This window comes from Sinocyclocheilus anshuiensis, unplaced genomic scaffold (assembly GCF_001515605.1).
Source record: "Sinocyclocheilus anshuiensis isolate Anshui unplaced genomic scaffold, SAMN03320099.WGS_v1.1 scaffold590, whole genome shotgun sequence".
NCBI classification, from domain to species: domain Eukaryota; kingdom Metazoa; phylum Chordata; class Actinopteri; order Cypriniformes; family Cyprinidae; genus Sinocyclocheilus; species Sinocyclocheilus anshuiensis.
Genome location: NW_015544192.1, coordinates 2,367,606 through 2,389,903, shown reverse-complemented (window position 1 = coordinate 2,389,903; position 22,298 = coordinate 2,367,606). Strand labels below are relative to the sequence as shown.

The window sequence follows — 22,298 nt, the reverse complement described above, 5'->3', positions numbered from 1 at the left end:
TATATGCATAGCAACTCTTAATAGCACTATATTTAATAATAACCTAAAATTGCCACTTTAGATGTGCCTGTAATTGCTATAATGTGCTAGTGCCATTTACTTTGCGATCAGTTCCCTTAAACGGTTTTTCAAGAGTGTCTGGCAATTTAGTGATTTCGAGACGGACGTCTCAGTACCTCAGAGTAGGCAGCGGTGATTTGCTCATACAGGCCTTGGTGATGGTGGATGGCGTCCTCCAGGTCCTGTAGCTCAGAGGGCAGATCCACCTCCCCACATGCTTTACACCATGAGTCCACATTACTCATATACTGTAGAAAGACACAGATACACACACATTTACAACAGAATAACAATAATATCATCTCTTAAACCCCTTATAATAAAAGCTGCAATGTACAGTAATGTAAACTTCAGAAACAGTAATGAACAACCACAAGGTAATGGACTGGATCTGTAAGTGCCAAGAAGACTAAAATTGCTCATATTGTTCTATTGTAAATAAGGTATTTATTTGATGTAATTCTATTTAGTGCAGAATATATTCATTCTATTAGCAGAATATAACACTGCGGAGGGATGAAAGTAGAAGTCGCAGTTGTCAATTAACACATACAATATAAAATAAGGTAAAATAATAAATTAAGTTACATTTTATTTAATTTGAACCTGACTGGAGCAGCTCTGTACAGACCAATGAGAGCATCCAAACCCACGATCAAACATCCAATTGCAAAAATACCCAATCCAACTTATTTGGTTTAATTTTCAAAGCTTTGCTATGTGACCGTTCAACACTAGCTCTGAGGAAGATCTGAACAGCTTGTTTTTTTCCATCTAAAGTGTACTTAGACATACAAAGTGATTTCTTGACATCCTTTTCTCCTCAGAACAAGATTTTCCCCCAAATCTTCATTAAAATTCATTCTGAGACCTTAAAACAGAATGTACTTTCCAAATTCACGTTAAAATAAAGGCAAGTTCTAAATTGAACATCTCATAACTCTCATCACAATGGTGTACAACATGTGCATATTTGATTGTATATTCCAGCATATTATGTCCATATAGAGCTCTGACATCAAAAGAAATGGAATGAGTTCAAACTAATAAGAGCAAAAGCAGGACATGGTGAGAGACGTGCTTCATATGCCGCACTCTGAATGTCAATTCAAATCAAATCGTCTTTCATCTCATCTCACTCTTCCTCACAGATGAAGAGCAGAACGGGGTTGAGCGTCTGGTTCCTCAACTCAAACAGAATCTCATGCATGAGGACAGCCAAAACCAGACTGCCTTGTGATTAGCAGTTGTGGTGAGGCTTAAAGGAATAGAAATCTCTGGAAGAGAGATTGTTGTTGATATAGCATCTCAATGAAAACACTGCATGTGTGATAGGAATATTTTATCAGGGAAAGAAAGCTTCACCTGTCCTCTCTACTGCAGTCTCTCAAATATCATGTTATTTCACTTTCAGCACAGACAAGTGAATATTGACATTCCAAATAAAAGGCTTGATTATTAAAAACAGTCTCTCATTATATTATATGCTCACTATAATTGTTTCACTCAATATTTATGTATTCTATTTATTTTATGCTTAGAGTATTGTGCTGTTAGCTTAGCAACACGCTACCGTCAAACTCAAACTCATTTAAATCAATTGCACATGCTGTGCAGAGTGCTATGTAAGTTTGCATGTGATGCTGTCATCTATGTAAAGCCTTACGAGTTTCCACTTATGAGGTTTCACGAACTTAGAAGGCAGTTCACTACGTCTTAAGACAGATCTTGTATTTGCTTTCCTGAATTTATCTTGTCTTTGAATTTCTTGCTGATGCTTTATTTGGTATTCTAAATGAATCGAAGCCAAAGTCTGATAATCACTCACTCACCATGTGAAATCCATTCCTCTTTTCTCTCGCTCCAGAAGTAATTAGGAAAAATCAGTCACACATACACTGATCTCTCTGCTGAGCCCTCATTGGTATCAGTTATCATTATGAGAAGATGTTGCAAGTGTTCGCTCTAACCTGGTCGCGTTTCTGGTGGAAAGTAGCAGACATCTCCAGCAGGGCGCTCCTCTCGTCCAGCGCAGCAGCAAAGGCTTTCCACTCCTGCTCCAGCTGACCTGAGATCTGTTTGATCTGCTGGGACGCATAGTGGCCCGCCTCCAGCAGACGGTTCCCCACCGACATGATGCGGTTTATGTTTACATAAACATTCTGTGGGAGAGGAAATAAATTACTACCAAACACAATCCCAACACAAAACGATTAATCATTAGGTTTTTAGTGTTTTATTTTTTATTTATTCAGACACTAGTATAGAATTTTGTTGCCTATAACATAAAACTAATTATCAGCTTCATGGTATCAACCACAATTTTATCAATGCAACACTAATTCAAACTGATGTCCTTTCACAATATCACATTTTGAATAACTGCTTTCGAACAGACTGTTCACAAAACTGCTATTAGAAGACAACATTATACATCTCAGCAGATTCTGTTTAATATGCAAGTCAATCATCAGGAGAAGATCAGTAGTAGTGTGCAAGTCTGATTACTTTCTGATCAATAACAAAAGGCACAACATTCAAAAACTGCTCATTGAAAATGAATGAGTGTCTGATTCCTTGTCTCCGTTTTCTCTCAAGTAGCCCTTATCATTAGCAATAAAGAGACACGGGAACTACTCTACCATTCAAAAGTTTGGGTCCATAAGATTCTTTTAAAGAAGAAATAACTGTAATAATATTTCACGATATTATTGTTTAACTGTACTTTTCATTAAATAAATGCAGCCTTGGTGAGCATAAATCTCTTTTCAAAAACATAAAAAAAATCGTACAGACCTCAAACATTGGTAGTTTAATTAGGAGAAAAAAAAATCAGTGATGAACCATTAACCACATGGTTCTGAAAATACCTTATAATGGCTTATAACATAAAAAGTAAATTAATGTTATCATTAAACTTTTATATCAACATCTGAAGACTTACCAGAGCTCAATATGCCTACATCCTCTTTCTGCCTCTTTAAACAGGAAGTGATCAATACTTCTCTCTACAGTAATGGGGCTTTTTAAAGGACGCCCCAACAAGGCCCACAGCTGGTGGGCAGCCACCCAAACAGGAAGCACTTAGGTGGATCATGCTCTATATGCTCCATCTCTGATTATATGATGAGTCACCATCTCTGAATAAAGTATCGGCTCTTACATTGAAAAAATGAAAACCATTACACCATTACACAGCTTAAATGGAAGAAAAATCCTAGTCTAGCCAGTGTGTAAAAGAAATGGCTGTGTGCGCTTAGGTTTATGCTGTGGGGGCATTACAGGAAACAGGATGTACGTAGTGATGCAGTGACAATGACAGTGACATTTTTACTCGTTTGTGAAAATTCAATTGAAATCTTCTCACCATGCAGTTCATGGCAAAGTGGTTGTGCTGGGTCTGCAGCTCCATGGCGTGGGGGTTAACCTGGTCGCGTTTCTGGTGGAAAGTAGCAGACATCTCCAGCAGGGCGCTCCTCTCGTCCAGCGCAGCAGCAAAGGCTTTCCACTCCTGCTCCAGCTGACCTGAGATCTGTTTGATCTGCTGGGACGCATAGTGGCCCGCCTCCAGCAGACGGTTCCCCACCGACATGATGCGGTTTATGTTTACATAAACATTCTGTGGGAGAGGAAATAAATTACTACCAAACACAATCCCAACACAAAACGATTAATCATTAGGTTTTTAGTGTTTTATTTTTTATTTATTCAGACACTAGTATAGAATTTTGTTGCCTATAACATAAAACTAATTATCAGCTTCATGGTATCAACCACAATTTTATCAATGCAACACTAATTCAAACTGATGTCCTTTCACAATATCACATTTTGAATAACTGCTTTCGAACAGACTGTTCACAAAACTGCTATTAGAAGACAACATTATACATCTCAGCAGATTCTGTTTAATATGCAAGTCAATCATCAGGAGAAGATCAGTAGTAGTGTGCAAGTCTGATTACTTTCTGATCAATAACAAAAGGCACAACATTCAAAAACTGCTCATTGAAAATGAATGAGTGTCTGATTCCTTGTCTCCGTTTTCTCTCAAGTAGCCCTTATCATTAGCAATAAAGAGACACGGGAACTACTCTACCATTCAAAAGTTTGGGTCCATAAGATTCTTTTAAAGAAGAAATAACTGTAATAATATTTCACGATATTATTGTTTAACTGTACTTTTCATTAAATAAATGCAGCCTTGGTGAGCATAAATCTCTTTTCAAAAACATAAAAAAAATCGTACAGACCTCAAACATTGGTAGTTTAATTAGGAGAAAAAAAAATCAGTGATGAACCATTAACCACATGGTTCTGAAAATACCTTATAATGGCTTATAACATAAAAAGTAAATTAATGTTATCATTAAACTTTTATATCAACATCTGAAGACTTACCAGAGCTCAATATGCCTACATCCTCTTTCTGCCTCTTTAAACAGGAAGTGATCAATACTTCTCTCTACAGTAATGGGGCTTTTTAAAGGACGCCCCAACAAGGCCCACAGCTGGTGGGCAGCCACCCAAACAGGAAGCACTTAGGTGGATCATGCTCTATATGCTCCATCTCTGATTATATGATGAGTCACCATCTCTGAATAAAGTATCGGCTCTTACATTGAAAAAATGAAAACCATTACACCATTACACAGCTTAAATGGAAGAAAAATCCTAGTCTAGCCAGTGTGTAAAAGAAATGGCTGTGTGCGCTTAGGTTTATGCTGTGGGGGCATTACAGGAAACAGGATGTACGTAGTGATGCAGTGACAATGACAGTGACATTTTTACTCGTTTGTGAAAATTCAATTGAAATCTTCTCACCATGCAGTTCATGGCAAAGTGGTTGTGCTGGGTCTGCAGCTCCATGGCGTGGGGGTGGTTGTTGCCGATCTCAGTGTATCCAGCCAGAAACAGCCCTTTGTTGTGCATGATCCAGTCAAACATCTGCAGAGAGACAGCAATCACACACGTCAGGCACACATTTGACTGGAAGCAGGTTAAGTGCATGTATGTGTGTGCTTGTAATGTAAGACATTCCGTTGGGAGCATGTTTCAGCATGGGCATTGTTGTGTTCATATAGCTGAAATGGATAAAAATAGAAAATCATAAAAATGACCCATTTCTCAGGAGTAAAGAATAGCTGCTGGTTTCCTAGCAACATGCAAATCTTCCACCCACTATGAGAAACACTGAGACTAATTAGTGAGAACTTCTGTAAATATGTGCGCAGATTCAGGGCCTGTTTACACGACAACGGTTTCAGGCAAAAAACGGGAAACTTTTTATGCGTTTTGCCTGTTCGTTTACACGATTAGGGGCTGTTTACACAACAACGTTTTCAGCCAAAAACGGGAAACTTTTTTATGCGTTTTGACTGTTCGTTTACACGACAACGGCGTTTTGGGGACTGAAAACGCGTATTTTTGAAAACGGGTTTCAAAGTGCAAGTTTTTGAAAACGCCACCGTTGTCGTTTCCATGCAAACACCCAAAAACGGTGACGTCATGCGTGTGCGTAGTACGTTCAGGTATGTAGACATGCGCAGTACGTGTCGATTTTAAAGGCAAGCGCGAACAAACATACACAACAATGGCGGAGTATATATACTGTTGTTGCTGTTTAAGAGTATGCTAACGCTTCTTCAGCAAAGTGTGGATTTACTTCACCAATATTACAAACAGCAGCACGGCAAGAGGTACTGTTTACTAACAAGGTGACAGCGCTAACTACTGGCCGGGCATACGTAATACAGCGTTTTTGGCCATTTTCGCGGCCATTTTCGCGGATATGTGTAAACACGAATTGTTTTGAAAACGTTGTCGTGTATATGTGAATCTTTTTAAAAACGCAAGGGAAAAACTTTTCAGTTTTTGACTACATCGTTGTTGTGTAAACGTAGCCTCAGAATGCAAACACAGGGTTTGCTTCAATTTAGAGCAGTTGTTCTCAATCAGGGGGACAGGGGCCCACTAGGGGGCCTCAACCAACTTCCAAGGGGGCCACAGGATGACTTAAAAGTATTTAAATGAATAAATAGTTAATATATTAAGATAATCTGAATTAAAATTCTACAAGAAAGATAAAGTCAAGATTTAATCTGAAATTAAATAATAAGAACATATATTTCTTAAAACTTCTGGAATCACAAAATTAATTATGGTTAATTTATTTAATATATCAATATCAATCAAGTTATTTATCAACAATTTAATTCCTGTGATTGAATTTGCAATGTATTTGTCTTACCCTGTTTGCTTCCATTTTAAGTGCCTTTTTAACTGTCACTTGAAATTTTTTTCAAGGGGATGAGTCAAAAATATTTCTGGTGGAAATCATCATTATGCCATAAATACTGTAAAAATACACACACAGTGAAACCTGACAATATACAATATATAATACTTAGCAAGCAAAGCTGTAACTGCTTTATGTTTCTTGGGCAAGCATGTGTGGATCCCACCTTTTCAGCATCCTGCTCGAAAAGCCTGAGTTGGAAACACTGATCCAACTGCAGCTTGCGGATGTGCCAGGCCTGGTGCAGGTTCTGCCTGGTGCTGTGTAGTTTCTCCAGCAGGGCTGAAATACGGGGCACCAGGCCCTGGGTGTCAGCGTTGGGTTGTCCCTGCCCTTCCCTCTGCCCTGGCGGCACTGGCACAGTTCGGTTAGCGTAGCTCTCACTGCTTTGAATCCTTCGCAGCAGCCTTTGGCCCTCATTGTCCACCTCCTCCACGGGAGCCTTCATCACCCTCTTCTTCAGCGCTGCATGCTCCTCTATCATGCGCCGGGCTCCCTCTAAGTCCTGTGGGAAGTCTTTACGTGTGACCGTTTCCTGCATCTCCTCCAGACGGGCGAGCAGGTGCCGAGCATTGCCCGTGAAGTCTTCGAAGGCCACGCGGATCTCGATCCACTCTTCATGGTTGTAGTCTAGGCTGCCCTCAAAGTCGGGCGTCAACTGGGATGGGTCTACCACCTTAGATAAGCCCTCCAGGGAAACCATGGTGGTCTGGAGGTGGGTGTGGTGGAGGAATGGAAGGACCAGAAAAAGGACAGCAAGAGTAGAGAGAAAGGATGTGGATGGAATATAAAAATTAATCAATATGCACAGTACTAGAATGCACAATATGACTTCCAATGCCCTAAATCCTATGTGAATTGATACAGCCGTTCCATGCTCTGTTAATGACCAGCAAGGCGGGACTGCTATTTTTAACCGGGGGCATAAATCTAATTTCATACAGGCACTCTGGGACCGCCTGAGGTCCAAACTACCTAGAGACAGACAGACTCCCAGCATGAAGCCTGAGAGCGTCAGAAAGGGCGATATCATCACCACCAGCACTGCAGTAACACAAACCAGCTCTGAACCACCTGAAGCAGGAAGGAGCCTCGGGTAGTATGTAAATCTGTATACAAATGTATATGCATGTATACAAAATTTGTAAAAGTGTTAAAATAATCAACTTTGGCTTACACAATGCTCCAAGCATGCATTAAGTGTCTCGCAACAAATTCATGCTGAACGTGAAACTGTGGCAAATCATCCACATCCAATCAGAACATATCTGATGTTTAATATCAATGTTGACCAATGAGATTTCACGTTGGTCCACATCATTGCACAATAACGTTTTGTTTATTATAAGCACATGCTGCAGTTACATCATCTTACACATTAATTGCTCAAGCTCTTTAAAGTCGAGTGGATTCTGATTGGCTGTCAATGTTTTTATTGTTCGTCAGCTGAGAAAATGGTTCTGTAAGTGAATACTATGATATTGTTGCTTCCGTCCTTTGTGAGAAAAGGGATTTAATGCAGCAGAAACAATCTATAAAATGTCCTGTCATCAGCCTGTTTGTTAATTTTTTCAGTATTTGCATCGATAACTGAAAAGGCAAAAAATGGAATAAACATGGAGAAGGTAGCTTTTATGGCATGTCACTTTTCCACTTCACACCTGGTTAGGATAACTGGCGCAAGTGAGTGAGTATTATGCATATACTATTATTTATTCATATTTTGAATTAGCTTTTATTTTTATATTTTCATTTTAGTTTAAGCTTTAGTAATTTTTATGTGCTTTTGTCATTTTATTAGTTTTTTCTTTCTTTTTTTTGTAATTTTAGTACTTCAACTTAAACATTTTATTTTATTTCAGAGTTAGCTAACAATACTGATATGAGCACAAGTGTGTATCGATTCACTCAGTAACAAAATGAAGTCAGAAAAGTTCCACTCTTCCATTCATTTATTTCTGAACACATTTTGTTAGTCTGCTCTAAGAGGACTAAAAAATAGTGTGTTATTCTTTCTACAAATGAATAGATGGGAGGACAGAAAAAAGAAAACAAATGTGCACGAGTGGGCTTCATCAAAGCTTTGAAAGAGGAGAGAGCGGAGGTGTGGGTCTCTTTTGTGAATTCAAGGTAAATGTGGTCTAAAACTGTTCATCAATTCAAGTCCTGCTGCCATACAGGCATCTGCAGCCTTTCACAGACACACATCAACATGAGCACGCTGCCCATTAGTCCATTAACTGCAATGAGAATAATGTGAGTTATGGACTGCATTTGCTTTTTTTTTTGCCTTCTGCTCTTTTGTTGTTCAGTAATTATGAGAAATGTGGCGTGGCATGTCATGAGCAGTGGGCGAGATGAGAGCTTGCAGCCATTCCTATGACAAATTCCTTGACCCTGCCCACCAGAAACATTTCATCATGTGTTCTGCTCAACACTTGCTTGGACTTACATGGACCACCAGATGGTAGGGAGTGCTTTAGATCCTCCCACTGTAATTCACGCACAATATCACAGAAAAGCGGTCAAATAGGGCAAATTAGGGAATATATGCAACTGACACACCGGTATGCTGACCTGTGATTGGCCAAAGTATCTAAAAGGCAGAATCATAGAAATATCTAACTTCCTTTAAGCCTTTCTAATGCAATGTTATTTTGGTATTATTTATTATATAAAGTATTGAATAATAATATTATTAAATAATAATAATTTATTATATTTATACTATTATAATATTTTGAATTAGCTTTTATTTTTATATTTTAAGTTTTTATTTGAATTGTAACTGTGGTTTTGTCATTTAATTGTAATTTTTTTTTTATATATTTCTATATGGATTTATTTTTATTGCAGTTTTTCATGCATTTTTTGTTTACATTTTTATCGAAAACAATCGCTGAGAAACGTTTACCTCTATGTAAATGTGATGCGGCGACTACCAGTACGAGTGAAGATAGCAGAGCTTGTTCATTATATGATGCAGTTTACATACAAACATTCTCTCCAGCAGAAAGAAAATTGAATTATTGTTGAAAACTGACTGCTGTCTTCGTTTTACCAGCGATCGATATTTTCATATGTGTAGCCCATTAATACCAATAGGCCATCTAGCAATAGGAACTGGAATAAACCACTGTCAGTGTGAACAGGGCTTTTTGAATTCATATAATGTCAAAAATATTCTACTTTCCTTTACTGGAAAGCTCTGACTACTCCCATCTGACTGCTGTGGAGTCATGTAAAACCCTAAAAGGCTATTTATTTGGATACCTCTTCATATTTCTGTTACAAATATACTGTTACAAACACTGCTACCTGGTGCCCTTTATTTTTTCTTCAATATTTCACATGAGAAAACTGATGTAGTGAAGAATCTACTGTCATTCACATCACAGCCACACATTGATCTTTTTGGTGTTATGAACATTGCCATAGAAACAATTTCTGAGTCCAAAGACGTGACGTGAAGCTCAGAGCAGAATCTTTTACACGGTAATTCTGACATGACTGTAGGTGATGATGTCACTGTAACATACCAGATCCTGATTGGTCTTTATCAAATACATGCATAATCATGTTTTATTCATGGTGGTTTGAGAAACTAATTATCATTTGATCTAAAACTTTATTTTCTTGCATAGGAAATTTGCCAAAGGAAACATGAGCCATCATTTTTTTTTCCACATCTGCTCTTTCACTGTCAAACTGAATGCATGCACACACAAATACAAGCTTCTCCTCCAATAAAACAAACACCACTGCACTCAAATAAAAACAAATCTTTCCACTCTGACGGCTCTGTGAGTGAAAACAAGTTGCACCAACACCATGCAATCGAGCCAGCTCAATGTATAACAAATGCAGAGAAATATGCAGAAAAAGCATTTCTGCTGCATCCACATTTACATTCATCTAGTCAACCCACACACACACCGACAGAACATCAACACCCACACACTCCCACACGACCAGAGCTGCCTTCACATGCTCACACCAACACAGATCGGATGTCACAGACAAACCCGCAGATTATTAATTAATAAGATGAGAAAATGCAGCAGAGAAGCCATTTCACCTGGTATTTCAGAGGACTGCGGGAATAATCTACAATATTAGTAATCTACAAACACTGAAATGCCTTAAATTCTTTCAAAATTAAAATCATGACCACAACCAAAAGCACTGATTTTAACACTGCTCATATACATCTTCCAGGTTAAAAGAACAACACTAATTATAGTATATTAAAGCATGCAATAATAAAAACATGCAAAAAAAAAAACTCTCTCAAAATTTTAATATGCAGTGATGGATGGACAGTGAGCTCTAACGGCAACAACATCCACCTCCAGCTACGCCTCTCAACACAACCCTACAAGTAAGAGACTGAAAGATGACCATACCTCAAACTCAAACTTGGAGCTGCCAAAGTTGGTCCTCTGTTTTTGCCAGAAGTTGTCTGGTTTGATGATGAGGGCGACGTGGATGCAGCAGGGAAACGATTCCTGCAGGATCTTCAGCAGAGGCTTGATGGAATCCCATTTGGAGCCACGCATGTCCACGATGACCGTGAAGCCATGTTTGCACACATCCTCGCTGGATGACAGGGGGAAAAAAAAAGAGAGAGAGAACAAAATATGAGCTTTAATCCTCTTTGCATTACATAATCTATAGTGCATCCTCCTAGCTAAGAAACAAACGCAACTGGAGGAACTAAAAATAAAGGGGAAAAAATGATTTCCCTTATCAAAAAAAATAAATATATCAATGCACATACAACAGAGGGCACATACAGGGAGGGAGGGAGAGATGCATGCCAGAGCTTACCCATTAAGCACAGCTGCAAAATATTTATCAAATGAGCACAAAACCTGCTTTCAGACAGCTGAAGGCCTTCAGTATCCAATCTGTCAGGGTTCTACCTGTCTTAAAAGCTCTGTGAAACAACCTGCACTGCTGACCGCATCAGTCCATTACTCTGAAATCCAGAGCGCGTCTCACGCAGCTGTCAGCCAAACATCTGCCTGGCCGATTTCACATCAGAAAGTGTCTCATCGAGGAGCTGTTGGTAATGATGAGCTGTAGACACACACACAGCCGTGTGCGACTGCGACACTGTTTTCCACTCTCTCTCTCTCTTTATCCCTCCCTCTCCTGCTCACTGGCTTGCTCGCCCTCCCATTTTTTCCCTGCACACTCGCCCGCTTTCCATCTCTAAAGATGACTGCTCCTTCTCTCTCTCTCTCTTTATCATGATACATCCCTTCCCATCTTTCTGTGTCTCTCTCTTTTTTATCTCTAGGGGATTTGCTTTGTAACAGTAGATCACTCTCTTTTGCTTTCTCTGGTGTGACTGTGTGGGTGCAGGGGACAGAGTGTGTGAGTGAGGATGATGAGGAGGAGGAAGAGCTGTTGGAAGTGGCTGAACTGCGGCAGGTTCTTGATCATGCCCACGCTGCCTTTCCAACCAACCACTCTTCCCATTGTGCCCCCTCTAAATCTCTGTGTTTCTATTCCCTTCCCACTAGTTAAAAGTATTGAGCGACTAAATTCATTGCAGTATTACTGGCTGAGGAATATGTAGGGCTGGACAATAATTCAATATCAATATGTATTGCGGTATAATTTTTTTCAATAACGGTGATATGATTTTTAAACACATTTCCGATATTTTGATATACATTAGCAGTGTTTCCCATACATTGATTTATTTGTGGCGTTTGACTTGGCGCACTGCATGTTTCAAAATCATAACACGGCGCGGGTATTTTATATGAATGTATCTCTGAAGGGAACCGACTGTCTTCAGAAAAGTCTCGATGGCATTTTCATTTGATTTGATAAAGTAGCATTCATGAGCGGAGCTGCTTTGATTACAGCCGTTACCAGGGAAACCGCTAGTTTTATCACTCTAAAAGCGCCTCCTGCTGGCAGACAGTCAGTTTGCATTTTAAATAAGCCCGTCTCCAGCAACATTTCCAGTTTTTGTTGTTGTTCAATTTTTTTTGTTTTCTGCAGCGACTCGGGAGCACTTTTCATATCTTTTTTTTTCTGGCTGAAACACATTTGTTTCAATCTATAAAAATAATCAGCCTACAATACCAGTCAAAAGTTTTTGAACATAAGATTTTTAATGATTTTTCTTTAAGAATTCTCTTCTGCTCACCAAGGCTGCATTTATTTGATCCAATATTTTTATTTAAAATTTGCTTCAGGATTCTTTGATGAATAGAAAGATCCAAAGATCAGCATTTATCGGAAATAAAAAATGTTAAAATTGTAACACTATTCCATTCAGTACAATCTGTATTATTTTTTTGTGAAAGAAATTATAGGAATTAATACTTTTATTTAGCAAGGATGCTTAAAATTGATCAAAAGTGATGATAAAGGCATTTATAATGTTACAAAAGATTTCTATTTCAGATAAATAGTGTTCATATCGATATCGGAAGTATATCGTATCGACCGAAATTAAGAAATATATCGTGATATAAATTTTGGCCATATCGTCCAGCCCTAGGAATATGTTTTATTAAATATGCCAAATACGATGATATACCATACAGTCATGCTGCTCTCAGCTATGAAATATATTCAGAGAAGAGAAGGGGTTTAAAAACAGAAGCAAAACGCTATATCGGTGTTTCCTGAACAACTTTACTCAATCTGTCTGCTAATATCACATTTTTTTCTCTCTCTAAATTATCACTTTACATCATTTCACCCTTCGTTTTGTGGTGGAAATGACATTTTGAACATTTTTGGAACAAAACAGCAGACTCCTATATCTTGCTAAGGATAATTTCATAGCTAGCATTTTATGCATCCTACATACACAAATCATATTTTCACAACTCTTTGCATAATTTGACAAAATTACAGCTTATGACACAAAAACACGACAGCTTCATTTTCTACACACATAACATGCCTCATATTTCACCTCAAGCATATCTATAGCAACACTGGAGTGCATAGTAACTATTAAGAAATCATTTTTGATTGAAATAAAGCTGAAATCAAATATAATTTAAAACTTATATGAAAAACTTAAACAAAAATGAGAAATAATGCATTGGCAACTAATTGAAATAAAATGACTAAGTTAAAGAACTAAAATTACTAAAACTAAACTCAAAATAAAGCTAAACAGAAATATATATATATTAAAAAAAAAACTAAATCTAATAAAAATGACAAATCTACACAAAAACACTAAAAGAATACTGAAAATATAAAAATTAAAACTAACTAATATATTACTAAATACTACAATAGTATATAAATAATACTTAAATAACACTGATCCACTGGTACTGATGTCTGCTTGGTAACAAAGTACACTTAACTTTAATGTTCACTATCTTTAATATATTTATTAGGTACAAAATTGTTAATTGTGGTGGAAAAGATCACAAATTGATAAATAGTTTTTCACACAATAAATATTGAAATGTTTATATTAACTTGTTGAGGATATCACAGTTTTTTTTAAAGGGTATATTTTAATATGATTTGTATGCTATTTCAAATTTCAAATCTGACTCTGGGACAAGAGTGAAACAATAAAATGAATAGATACAATATACTCATATATAAAATAAATAAAATGTGTTGTAATAAAAATCAACTCAATAGATAAAAGTGCCAGCACTTGAAGAAACACCAATTAAGGTCACAGTGTGCTCTGCTCTCTGTAGCTGCACTGTACCAGAGTTGCCACCCTCATGCTCTGACTAATAGATGCTAAAAGCTCCATAAACAAACATGTTTATAGAGCACGATTGCTCGGCAGAGCCATTTAGAGGAATTTAACTGAAGTGCAGACTTGGCCTGCCTCATTCAATTTTTAGAAGCACGACAAAACATCACATATGAAGAGACACAGCATCCCTAGTTCACAGGTCAATTACAGATCAATGCGCCCGACTATGAGGAAAAGAAAACAACACGGCGGTAAGCAGCAGGACAGTTGGCACATCCACTGCACAATTCACCGGATCCAATCCAGTTGCTTTTGTTCTTTTCAAGGGAATGTGTCTGAACGGATAGTGAAAGAAATGCCCAGCAGGTGTATCCTGGGATGTTTTTAAACCATACTGAAGGCGTTCATATGCTCCTGGTGGGCAGAGCTCGTTCTAGCCGAATAGGGAGTAAGTGTGTCAATACCTAGGGATGCCGGCGAGGTAGGCGATGAGTCTGCGGAGATCCTCGTGTCGTATTCGGTCATGGTTGGTTCGTGATGGGAATGTTAAAACTGGACCGCCGCGCTTGTCCCTGCCCCCTGGAGAAATAACAATGCAGGAGTGCAAAACATTAAATCAGCTGGTAGAACACGAAATAGGCTTTACTTTTTGAAAATGCTTCTCATATCCCATTATCCCAACATCAAAAGCTTTGCATCCAATCATACTCTGTATTTTGGTGCACATTTACCTGTCACATGGGTAAATTGGTGTTTTATGTCATTATCAGACTATAGTAGATGGCATAAGAAACAGCAAATAGCACAAACAAGAACTAATCTAAAAGGGCAGGAAGCACAGTCCATTCAATATGTGAAACACAGCCTTGTTTTCATGCCAAATTACGTCTACTGACTAAAGCCTATAGTCTTAAAACAAGACCATGACTGAAAACCACTGTTGCTGTAAAAAGCAGCATTGCTGGACTGGAGAGTCTGTTTCAAAACCTGCTTGTTGACACTATCAGGCAATCAGTCATTACCAAAACAATCTCATCACCGTTAAATCAAGTCAGTGTTCTTCAGCACAGTGTCTTCAGAGAATACTGAATGACAGCGTAGACCGTTTTTCTGAGTAACTGTGACATAATTCAAGATGAGACCCTGTTACATGATTTGATATCATAACTTACCAGCTCTGTAAATCTCTCTGAATGACTCAGCTGCTGTTCACTTTTCAAGTGGTTAGACGCTTGAAATAAGTCTCTCTGAAAGAACTTTGTGTCTGGGAAAAATGTTTGTAAGAGTGCTAAGGGAAAAATGGACTGAATAAACCTAACTTTAAGTTCAGAAATCTTTACATTTATGTACAATTTAGTTTTATTCAAATGAGTCGAGATCAATGGGTCAGGATGGCCAAGTAGTCACACATAACCAACCAGCAGACTAGTGAGGCTGACTAGCTTACCTAGATTTGTTTTTCTAATTCATTTAATTTCTAATAAAAACTGTCATCATTTACTCGCGCTCACGTCATTTCAAATTTATATTTTTTTCTTCTGTGGAAAACAGGAGAAGATAATTTTAATAGTTTTTGACCATACAATGAAAGTCAATGAGGTCCAAACAACTTAAGCGACAAGCGACTGTGCTAATTTCTCATTTCTCAACGCTAATGAACTTGGGTTTGGTGAATGGCAAAGACCTGGGTGATTCAAGGAATTGTTATTGGCAGTGTTGGGGAAAGTTGCTTTTAAAAGTAATGCATTACATTTACAATATTGCTTTACTCCCTAAAAAAGTAACTAATTGCGTTACTTAGCTACTTTTTATGGAAAGTAATGCGTTACATTACTTTTGCATTACTTTTTCTCATCTGGGCTGGGCTTGCTAATTTGTTTTTAATATAAATTCTGGACTGTATCAAGCATAGTATGCAGGAGAAGAAAGTTCAACACTCTTCAGCAATGAAACAAAAAGAAAGAAAAACAAATGTCATGTTTATTTTAAGTCATTTTTGCTTATTACTATGGCTGAATTGGATTATCGAAGGTCGGCAGCAAAGATATTGATCAATAAAATGGGATTAAATGCATAAAAGATATTTGTGTTATTTAATACATTTAATTATTGCAGATTTGCATTGCACTGTTTTCATTCATCTTGAGGAATACTGAATCTGTTTTTGTGCAAGTGAGATGTGTAAATGCATGTTCACATTTAGTCTAGAACTACAGTAACATCATGTTCACACAGCGCCTCTGCATTTACTCCAGATTTCTCTCAACATGGGGACAGGAGAGCTGTCAGTCAATGAATGGGAAAAAAAGTAACTCAGATATTTTATTGTAAATTAAAAAGTAATGCGTTACTTTACTAGTTACTTGAAAAAAGTAATCTGATTATGTAACTTGCATTACTTGTAATGCGTTACCCCCAACACTGGTTATTGGTATAAGCAGTGGTTAAAATTGTATTCTGATGTATTTGTGGAGGTCTACATTATCTTTACTGTTGAATTGTTGGGTAATTCAGCAGTAAAGATAATGTAGGCATTACATGCATCACAATTCAACTTCAACCACTGCTTTTACCAATAATAATTCCTTGAATCACCCAGGTCACAGTCATACACCAAACCTAAGTTCATTAGCATTGAGAAATAAGTAATCAATGTGTTGCTCCCACTGATCCTCCTCTCATGGCTCCAGGTTGTGTTACGAAGTCAAAATGCCTCAACTCCAGCACAACAAACTCACTGAGCGGCTGGGATATCCATGAGGATTTTCTCCAGCGAATGTGCCGAATCTCACTAATGGAGTGTGTTTGTAATAGGATAATCCTTCTTATCCTCTGATGTTCAGGAATATAAATAAATAAATTGCACATAACTGCATGTATAAGCAGAAATCACTGGGTGTTCACACTTAGGGCTCTCTGCAGGTTCAGTTCTTCTGCTCCGTTCTTTAGTTTTTAAGCACACTCTCATGCCTGTTGATTGTGCTTGTTGTTGTATCTTGGGACATGTGTGTGATGGTTACTCATCCCTATGGAGACACAGCCTATGTTTCCGAGTCATTTTAGTGCTGGTCTGTTAGTTGTATGACTAAAAGAGCCAAACAGAAGCTCAGAGAGCGAGTTAGAAGGAGACTTTTCCAGGGGCGCATTAATGCATGGGCTTCAAGGGGCTGAAGCACAGGGGCCTACACTGGAAAGGGGCCCACTGGCTGCAGGGAAATTATATTTTTTGAATAATTATTTAAATGGGAGTTTGCAGCAGTGACAACAGCGTTCTGTAAACAAACTCACACACTCATTTTTAGCGATGCCCTGGTTGTAGTAGCCTATATAGTGAATGGCTCAGTTTAGGTTCCCCCCACACAGTTTGTATAGTTGGTATGTCCCACGTGTTCCATCGATATACTGTAAGCAGAATGTACAATGCATTCACTAGTAAATAACCGCAACACGAGAGTATCTTTATGTAAACATGCAGATTAACAGAAACACAACACTGCTGTGTGAAAGGAACTGGACCGGACAACATTCTGTAACGTCATACAGTGAGAGTTCAGTAACATGCTTGGATGTGTCCATTTTAAATCCGGGTCTCAAATAGGGCTGTGCGATATGGACAAAAAAAACCTATCGCGATTTCTTTGATACATTTTGCAATTTCGATTTTAATCACGATTTTGACACACACACACATGCTTTACAGTCATTAATGCTAGGTCGGGGGCGCGGAAAATCGTGCTATAAAGCGATTTAGAAATCGTGCAAGCTCAAATCACGATTTTATGACGATTTCGATTAATCGCACAGCCCAAGTCTTAAAGTCTCTATTAATAATATAATAATATATATAATAATAATAATTAATAATATAAATAATATAATATAATATTTTGTGTGATTTATGGTGTTTAAATCATACCTGTAAACTCACATTTCAGCCAGGATAGTTTTGATGGCATTTTCCTTTCATATTACCTCCGTATAATGCCCGTAATAACGTAGTGTTTACTTTATGTAACGGCTAAATAATTCTGCTGTTCCACAAGCACCACCTTGTGGCAAATAGTGAATTTGCATATTTGCTTATATTCACATTTGACGCAGAACAGTGTTGTGAATGTTAACTGGCATATTAACAAGACAAAAAACGAAATTTGACAAATAATTGTTAGAAAGTTTAAAAAAAGAAAGAAAGAAAAAAGGTTTTCTGGGGTCGGGGGGGCCTACTGTAATGCTGTAGCCCAGGGGCCTTTGGTTATCTTAAGGCGCCCCTGGACTTTTCAGTCGAAGTCAATTTATGGTCTCTGTCAGGCCACGATGACACACCAACTAAAAATATTTTAGGAAGTTACAGTAATATTCAGTAAAAGTTATTTTGGGTCAAAAACACATGGTCCTGTGATTGTGATAAAGGGTTGTTATAATTGAAATAAACCTGAAATAAAATAAATATGAATATTAGAACTTAACCTTAACAACAACTAAAAAAAACACATTTTAAATGTTGCTTTGGCAACTAACTGAAATAAATTAAGGACTAAAATTGATAAAACTAAAATAATAATAAATTAAGCATTAAAAACAAATGACAAAACCACATAACAATATTACAAACTTTTACAAAATGATAAGCTAATATTAAAACAGAAAATCTAAAATTAAAGCTAATTCAAAATATTAATAAATACTACAATAATATATAAATAGGTCTAATACTAAAATAACACTGATGTGATGCAACATGTTGTCTAATTCAAGTAATTTCCTGAGCCTATGGAAGCTTTTTTTACCTTTTTAAAAACAAATAAAATGAAAATTGCGACTTTACAGAATTGCAGCTTTATACACCACACTTATCTTTTAAATTTGTTAGTCTGAGATGGAAACCGGCTTTCATACTATGCTTTTGGAATATTCCTGTATACAGGTAATGAACATTTTTCAATTAAACTAAAACACTTGCTATAGTGGAAGTATTGAAGGCACACACTCTGTACAGTATGTTATGACCACTAGACAACCAAATGGACAACACACCTGACAAGAAGGCCACTTTTTCTTTTAAAATGGGCAAAACTTCCATCGCCTTCATCTCTTCATTCCTGCGAAATCCTGAAAAACAAAACAACAGAACAGAATTTAGAGCCCATGCAAGTATATCATCATCAGAGCTGTGGTCTAGCGGTTAGCAATAGCATACTGTGAGCTAAGGTGCTCAAATGGGAAATTTGAGTTTGCAGCTGGTCCATTTAAGTCCCATGAATATCAATTTCACATTCTCCTTTTCATATTCTTTTACATATATTTAACTGAATGTAAAGACAGTCCAGACTCCAGAAACATCATCATTTCTTCTTCTGTTCTTGGCATGAGCAGATACCGCCTCGAGCGCTGGACCTCGTTCAAGCGCTTTGCATGATATCAGCAGCAACCTGGATGAAGCATCACTTCTGTTCGTTTGTTTTTATGATTCACAGGTTTGAGTTGACTAGGTTTGGCGAGGCTGTGCCAAAGCCGAGTTAGTCATGCATAGCCAGACTGACTTTGGTCTCTCCGAACGCCTAGACTCACAATCACGAAAACATAACCTTGCTTGGATTATAGGGATGTAACGATTCACTCAACTCACGATTCGATTCACGATTTTGATTTCACGATTCGATTCGCTTTTTTTTTTGTTTTTTTTTTACAAAATGAGATTTAAGACAAATTATAAATTAAATGTGTCCTTTTATTATTGCTTGGACAAAATGCTACACATTTCTTTGTCAAATTGAAATATAACACTATAATAATATACTAATATAGCACTTGCATATTATTGCTCTTTTGTTGGTTTTGATTGCTTCTATTGTCCTCATTTGTAAGTCGATTTGGATAAAAGTGTCTGCTAAATGACAAAATTTAAATATAATGTAAATGTAAATAACAAAACTAAATTGAAATTTTAAAACAAGCCCCAAATCAAATAAATAAGTAACACAAATAAAATAAATCTCTTCATATAAACAAAATAAGGCTTTGTCTGTGCTCTTTCCATTTAAAATTAGAGGCAACTACTGCATTTTAATCATGATCCAAACAAAGATGCTGCATACATGCAACATGAGCAGTTTTTAATCTAAATTACATTGTATAATTTCGAAATTTGAAGCAAAAACAGAATGGTTTGACTTCAATTTTGTGAAACTATAAATAAAAATATCTGCATGAAACAGCGGACAAGCTGAATGAGACGCAGATTCACTCTCTGCCAGCAGGTGGTGCTTAACCTGTTTCCTGGTTTCCGCTGTAAACAAAGCAGCACTGCACATATGAACTTTAATATGCATTATACAGAGGCAAGAGGAAAAGGAAATAATACATCTAAACATTTCTAAATTCCCCTCAGACATGGATTCTTATAAACTCCTACCCCTAAATGAATCGCGATTTGTTTAGCATCTCAACCGATTTGAATTGTCACATATTTGAATCGATTTTCAACCGGCTCGCGGTTAATCGTTACATCCCTATTGGATTACATAATTTACTTTTTCCCCTCTCATTTCTTGCCTGGGGTAACTGAAGGAAATAATGTAAATACAAAATATGGTATTACTTTGTGATCTACGAGTATCCATTTCAGAGCAGGACAAATGCTGGAAAACTCGGACATGGACATGGATGTTTCAGTTGAGACATGCTGTCTTTAATTCCACTCCAACCATCCCTCCATCCCAGGGCTGCTAATTAAGCATGAAATATGGTTGAAGTAGCCGATCCCTCCTACACAGACACACACAGCTGAGAGACAGAAATGATGTCATTTATCCATTTTCCTGCAATGCTTCCCTGTGGTGTCTCAGCGCCACTCGCTGTACAAATGAACACCTTTCTCTATGTCACTCTGCCTCTTCGCCTCCCCTTCTCTTTTTTTCCCATACATCCCACTGGAAGGTTTGTTTTTCCACCACTGCTACTGTGCACATCAGGCCACGTGATCTAATAAAAACATGGAAGCTTCTGCAGATTATTTACAGATTATTACAGGAATATCTCATCCAAAAATGTACAAGATGTCAAATTATTCACCCTTATGTCTTTTGAAACCTTATGACATTCCTCTGTGGATGACAGGAGTTATTTACAGCAGAATGTCCAAGCTGCTCACATTTAAGCAAAATGTTCAATTAACAATTTTTTTTTTAAACCAGGTACTAACAGAAATCTACCATATGGCTTCAAAAGTATTTAGAATACAAAGCATGAATTGTGTGGACCACTTTAATGATGCATTTAAAATCCCTAGTCCCAATCCATTTTTATTGTATGGAAAAGAGCAGCTGAGACGTTCTGCTAAACCTCTTCTTTTGCGCTCTGGGGGAGTCATACAGGATTATATAGAGTTATAGATGAACATTAAGTTGTAATATTATATATTACAATTAATATTTATATTCTTCATGATAATAAATTATTTATATAATAAACATTAAGTAATTTGTTATCATTTATAATTTACATACACACAAGTTAACAAATGGCATCGAGTCATAACATACAAAATAACAATGTTTAAACAAAACAATGCAAAAAAGGGAAAGATTTATATGATAATATAATATTTAATTTTATTCCTATTTTAAAAATGATATGAAAATAAATATTATGTTTTTTAATTATTTATTTTAAATACTCCTGGAATAAAACAACTGGAATTGGAAAATTTGCAATATGCTGGGTAAAAAATAGATATGACAAGGCAATTTTGAGTAGTTTTCTCCAGGACAGAACAGTTAGGATAAACCGAACAGAATTACCAGTAATGGTTAAAGGGGTCATATGATGCGATTTCAAGTTTTCCTTTCTCTTTGGAGTGTTACAAGCTCTTGGTGCATAAAGATCTGTAAAGTTGCAAAGACTAAAGTCTCAAATCCAAAGAGATATTCTTTATAAAAGTTAAAGAGTCAACCACGCCTACCTAAAACGACTCGTTCTAACACGCCCCCACATATCTACGTCACTATGTGGAAATATTAGAATAATGCCGCCCAAATGTGCACGCAAAGAAAGAAGGCGTGGTTTCAGGAACAGCAGTAGTGTTGATGCAGCCATGTCAGTGAGACGCTGTGTGATTCAGTGCGAAAGCAAAAGCACTTTATTTGGCCTTCCGGAAGTAGATGCAATTAGGAATCATTGGTTAAGATTTATTTAGAACAGAACAGCACAACCCAGATGTTCGAATTTGTG

At 37.2% G+C, this 22,298-nt stretch overlaps 1 protein-coding gene across 14 annotated transcripts in view; it reads right to left on the bottom strand.

Annotated features, from left to right (window-relative positions):
* The window catches only part of LOC107696598 (triple functional domain protein), a 114,035-nt gene that overhangs the window by 46,911 nt on the left and 44,826 nt on the right, over positions 1-22,298 (bottom strand). For 12 of the 14 annotated variants that reach the window (XM_016497025.1, XM_016497030.1, XM_016497021.1 and 9 more), the window contains 7 exons: positions 19,104-19,178; positions 14,534-14,648; positions 10,765-10,957; positions 6,525-7,067; positions 4,885-5,007; positions 3,488-3,679; positions 177-308 (listed from right to left, as the gene is read on the bottom strand). In XM_016497025.1, the coding sequence (XP_016352511.1) occupies positions 177-308; positions 3,488-3,679; positions 4,885-5,007; positions 6,525-7,067; positions 10,765-10,957; positions 14,534-14,648; positions 19,104-19,178 (1,373 nt within the window). The other 2 variants (XM_016497031.1, XM_016497032.1) reach the window with 2 other exon arrangements.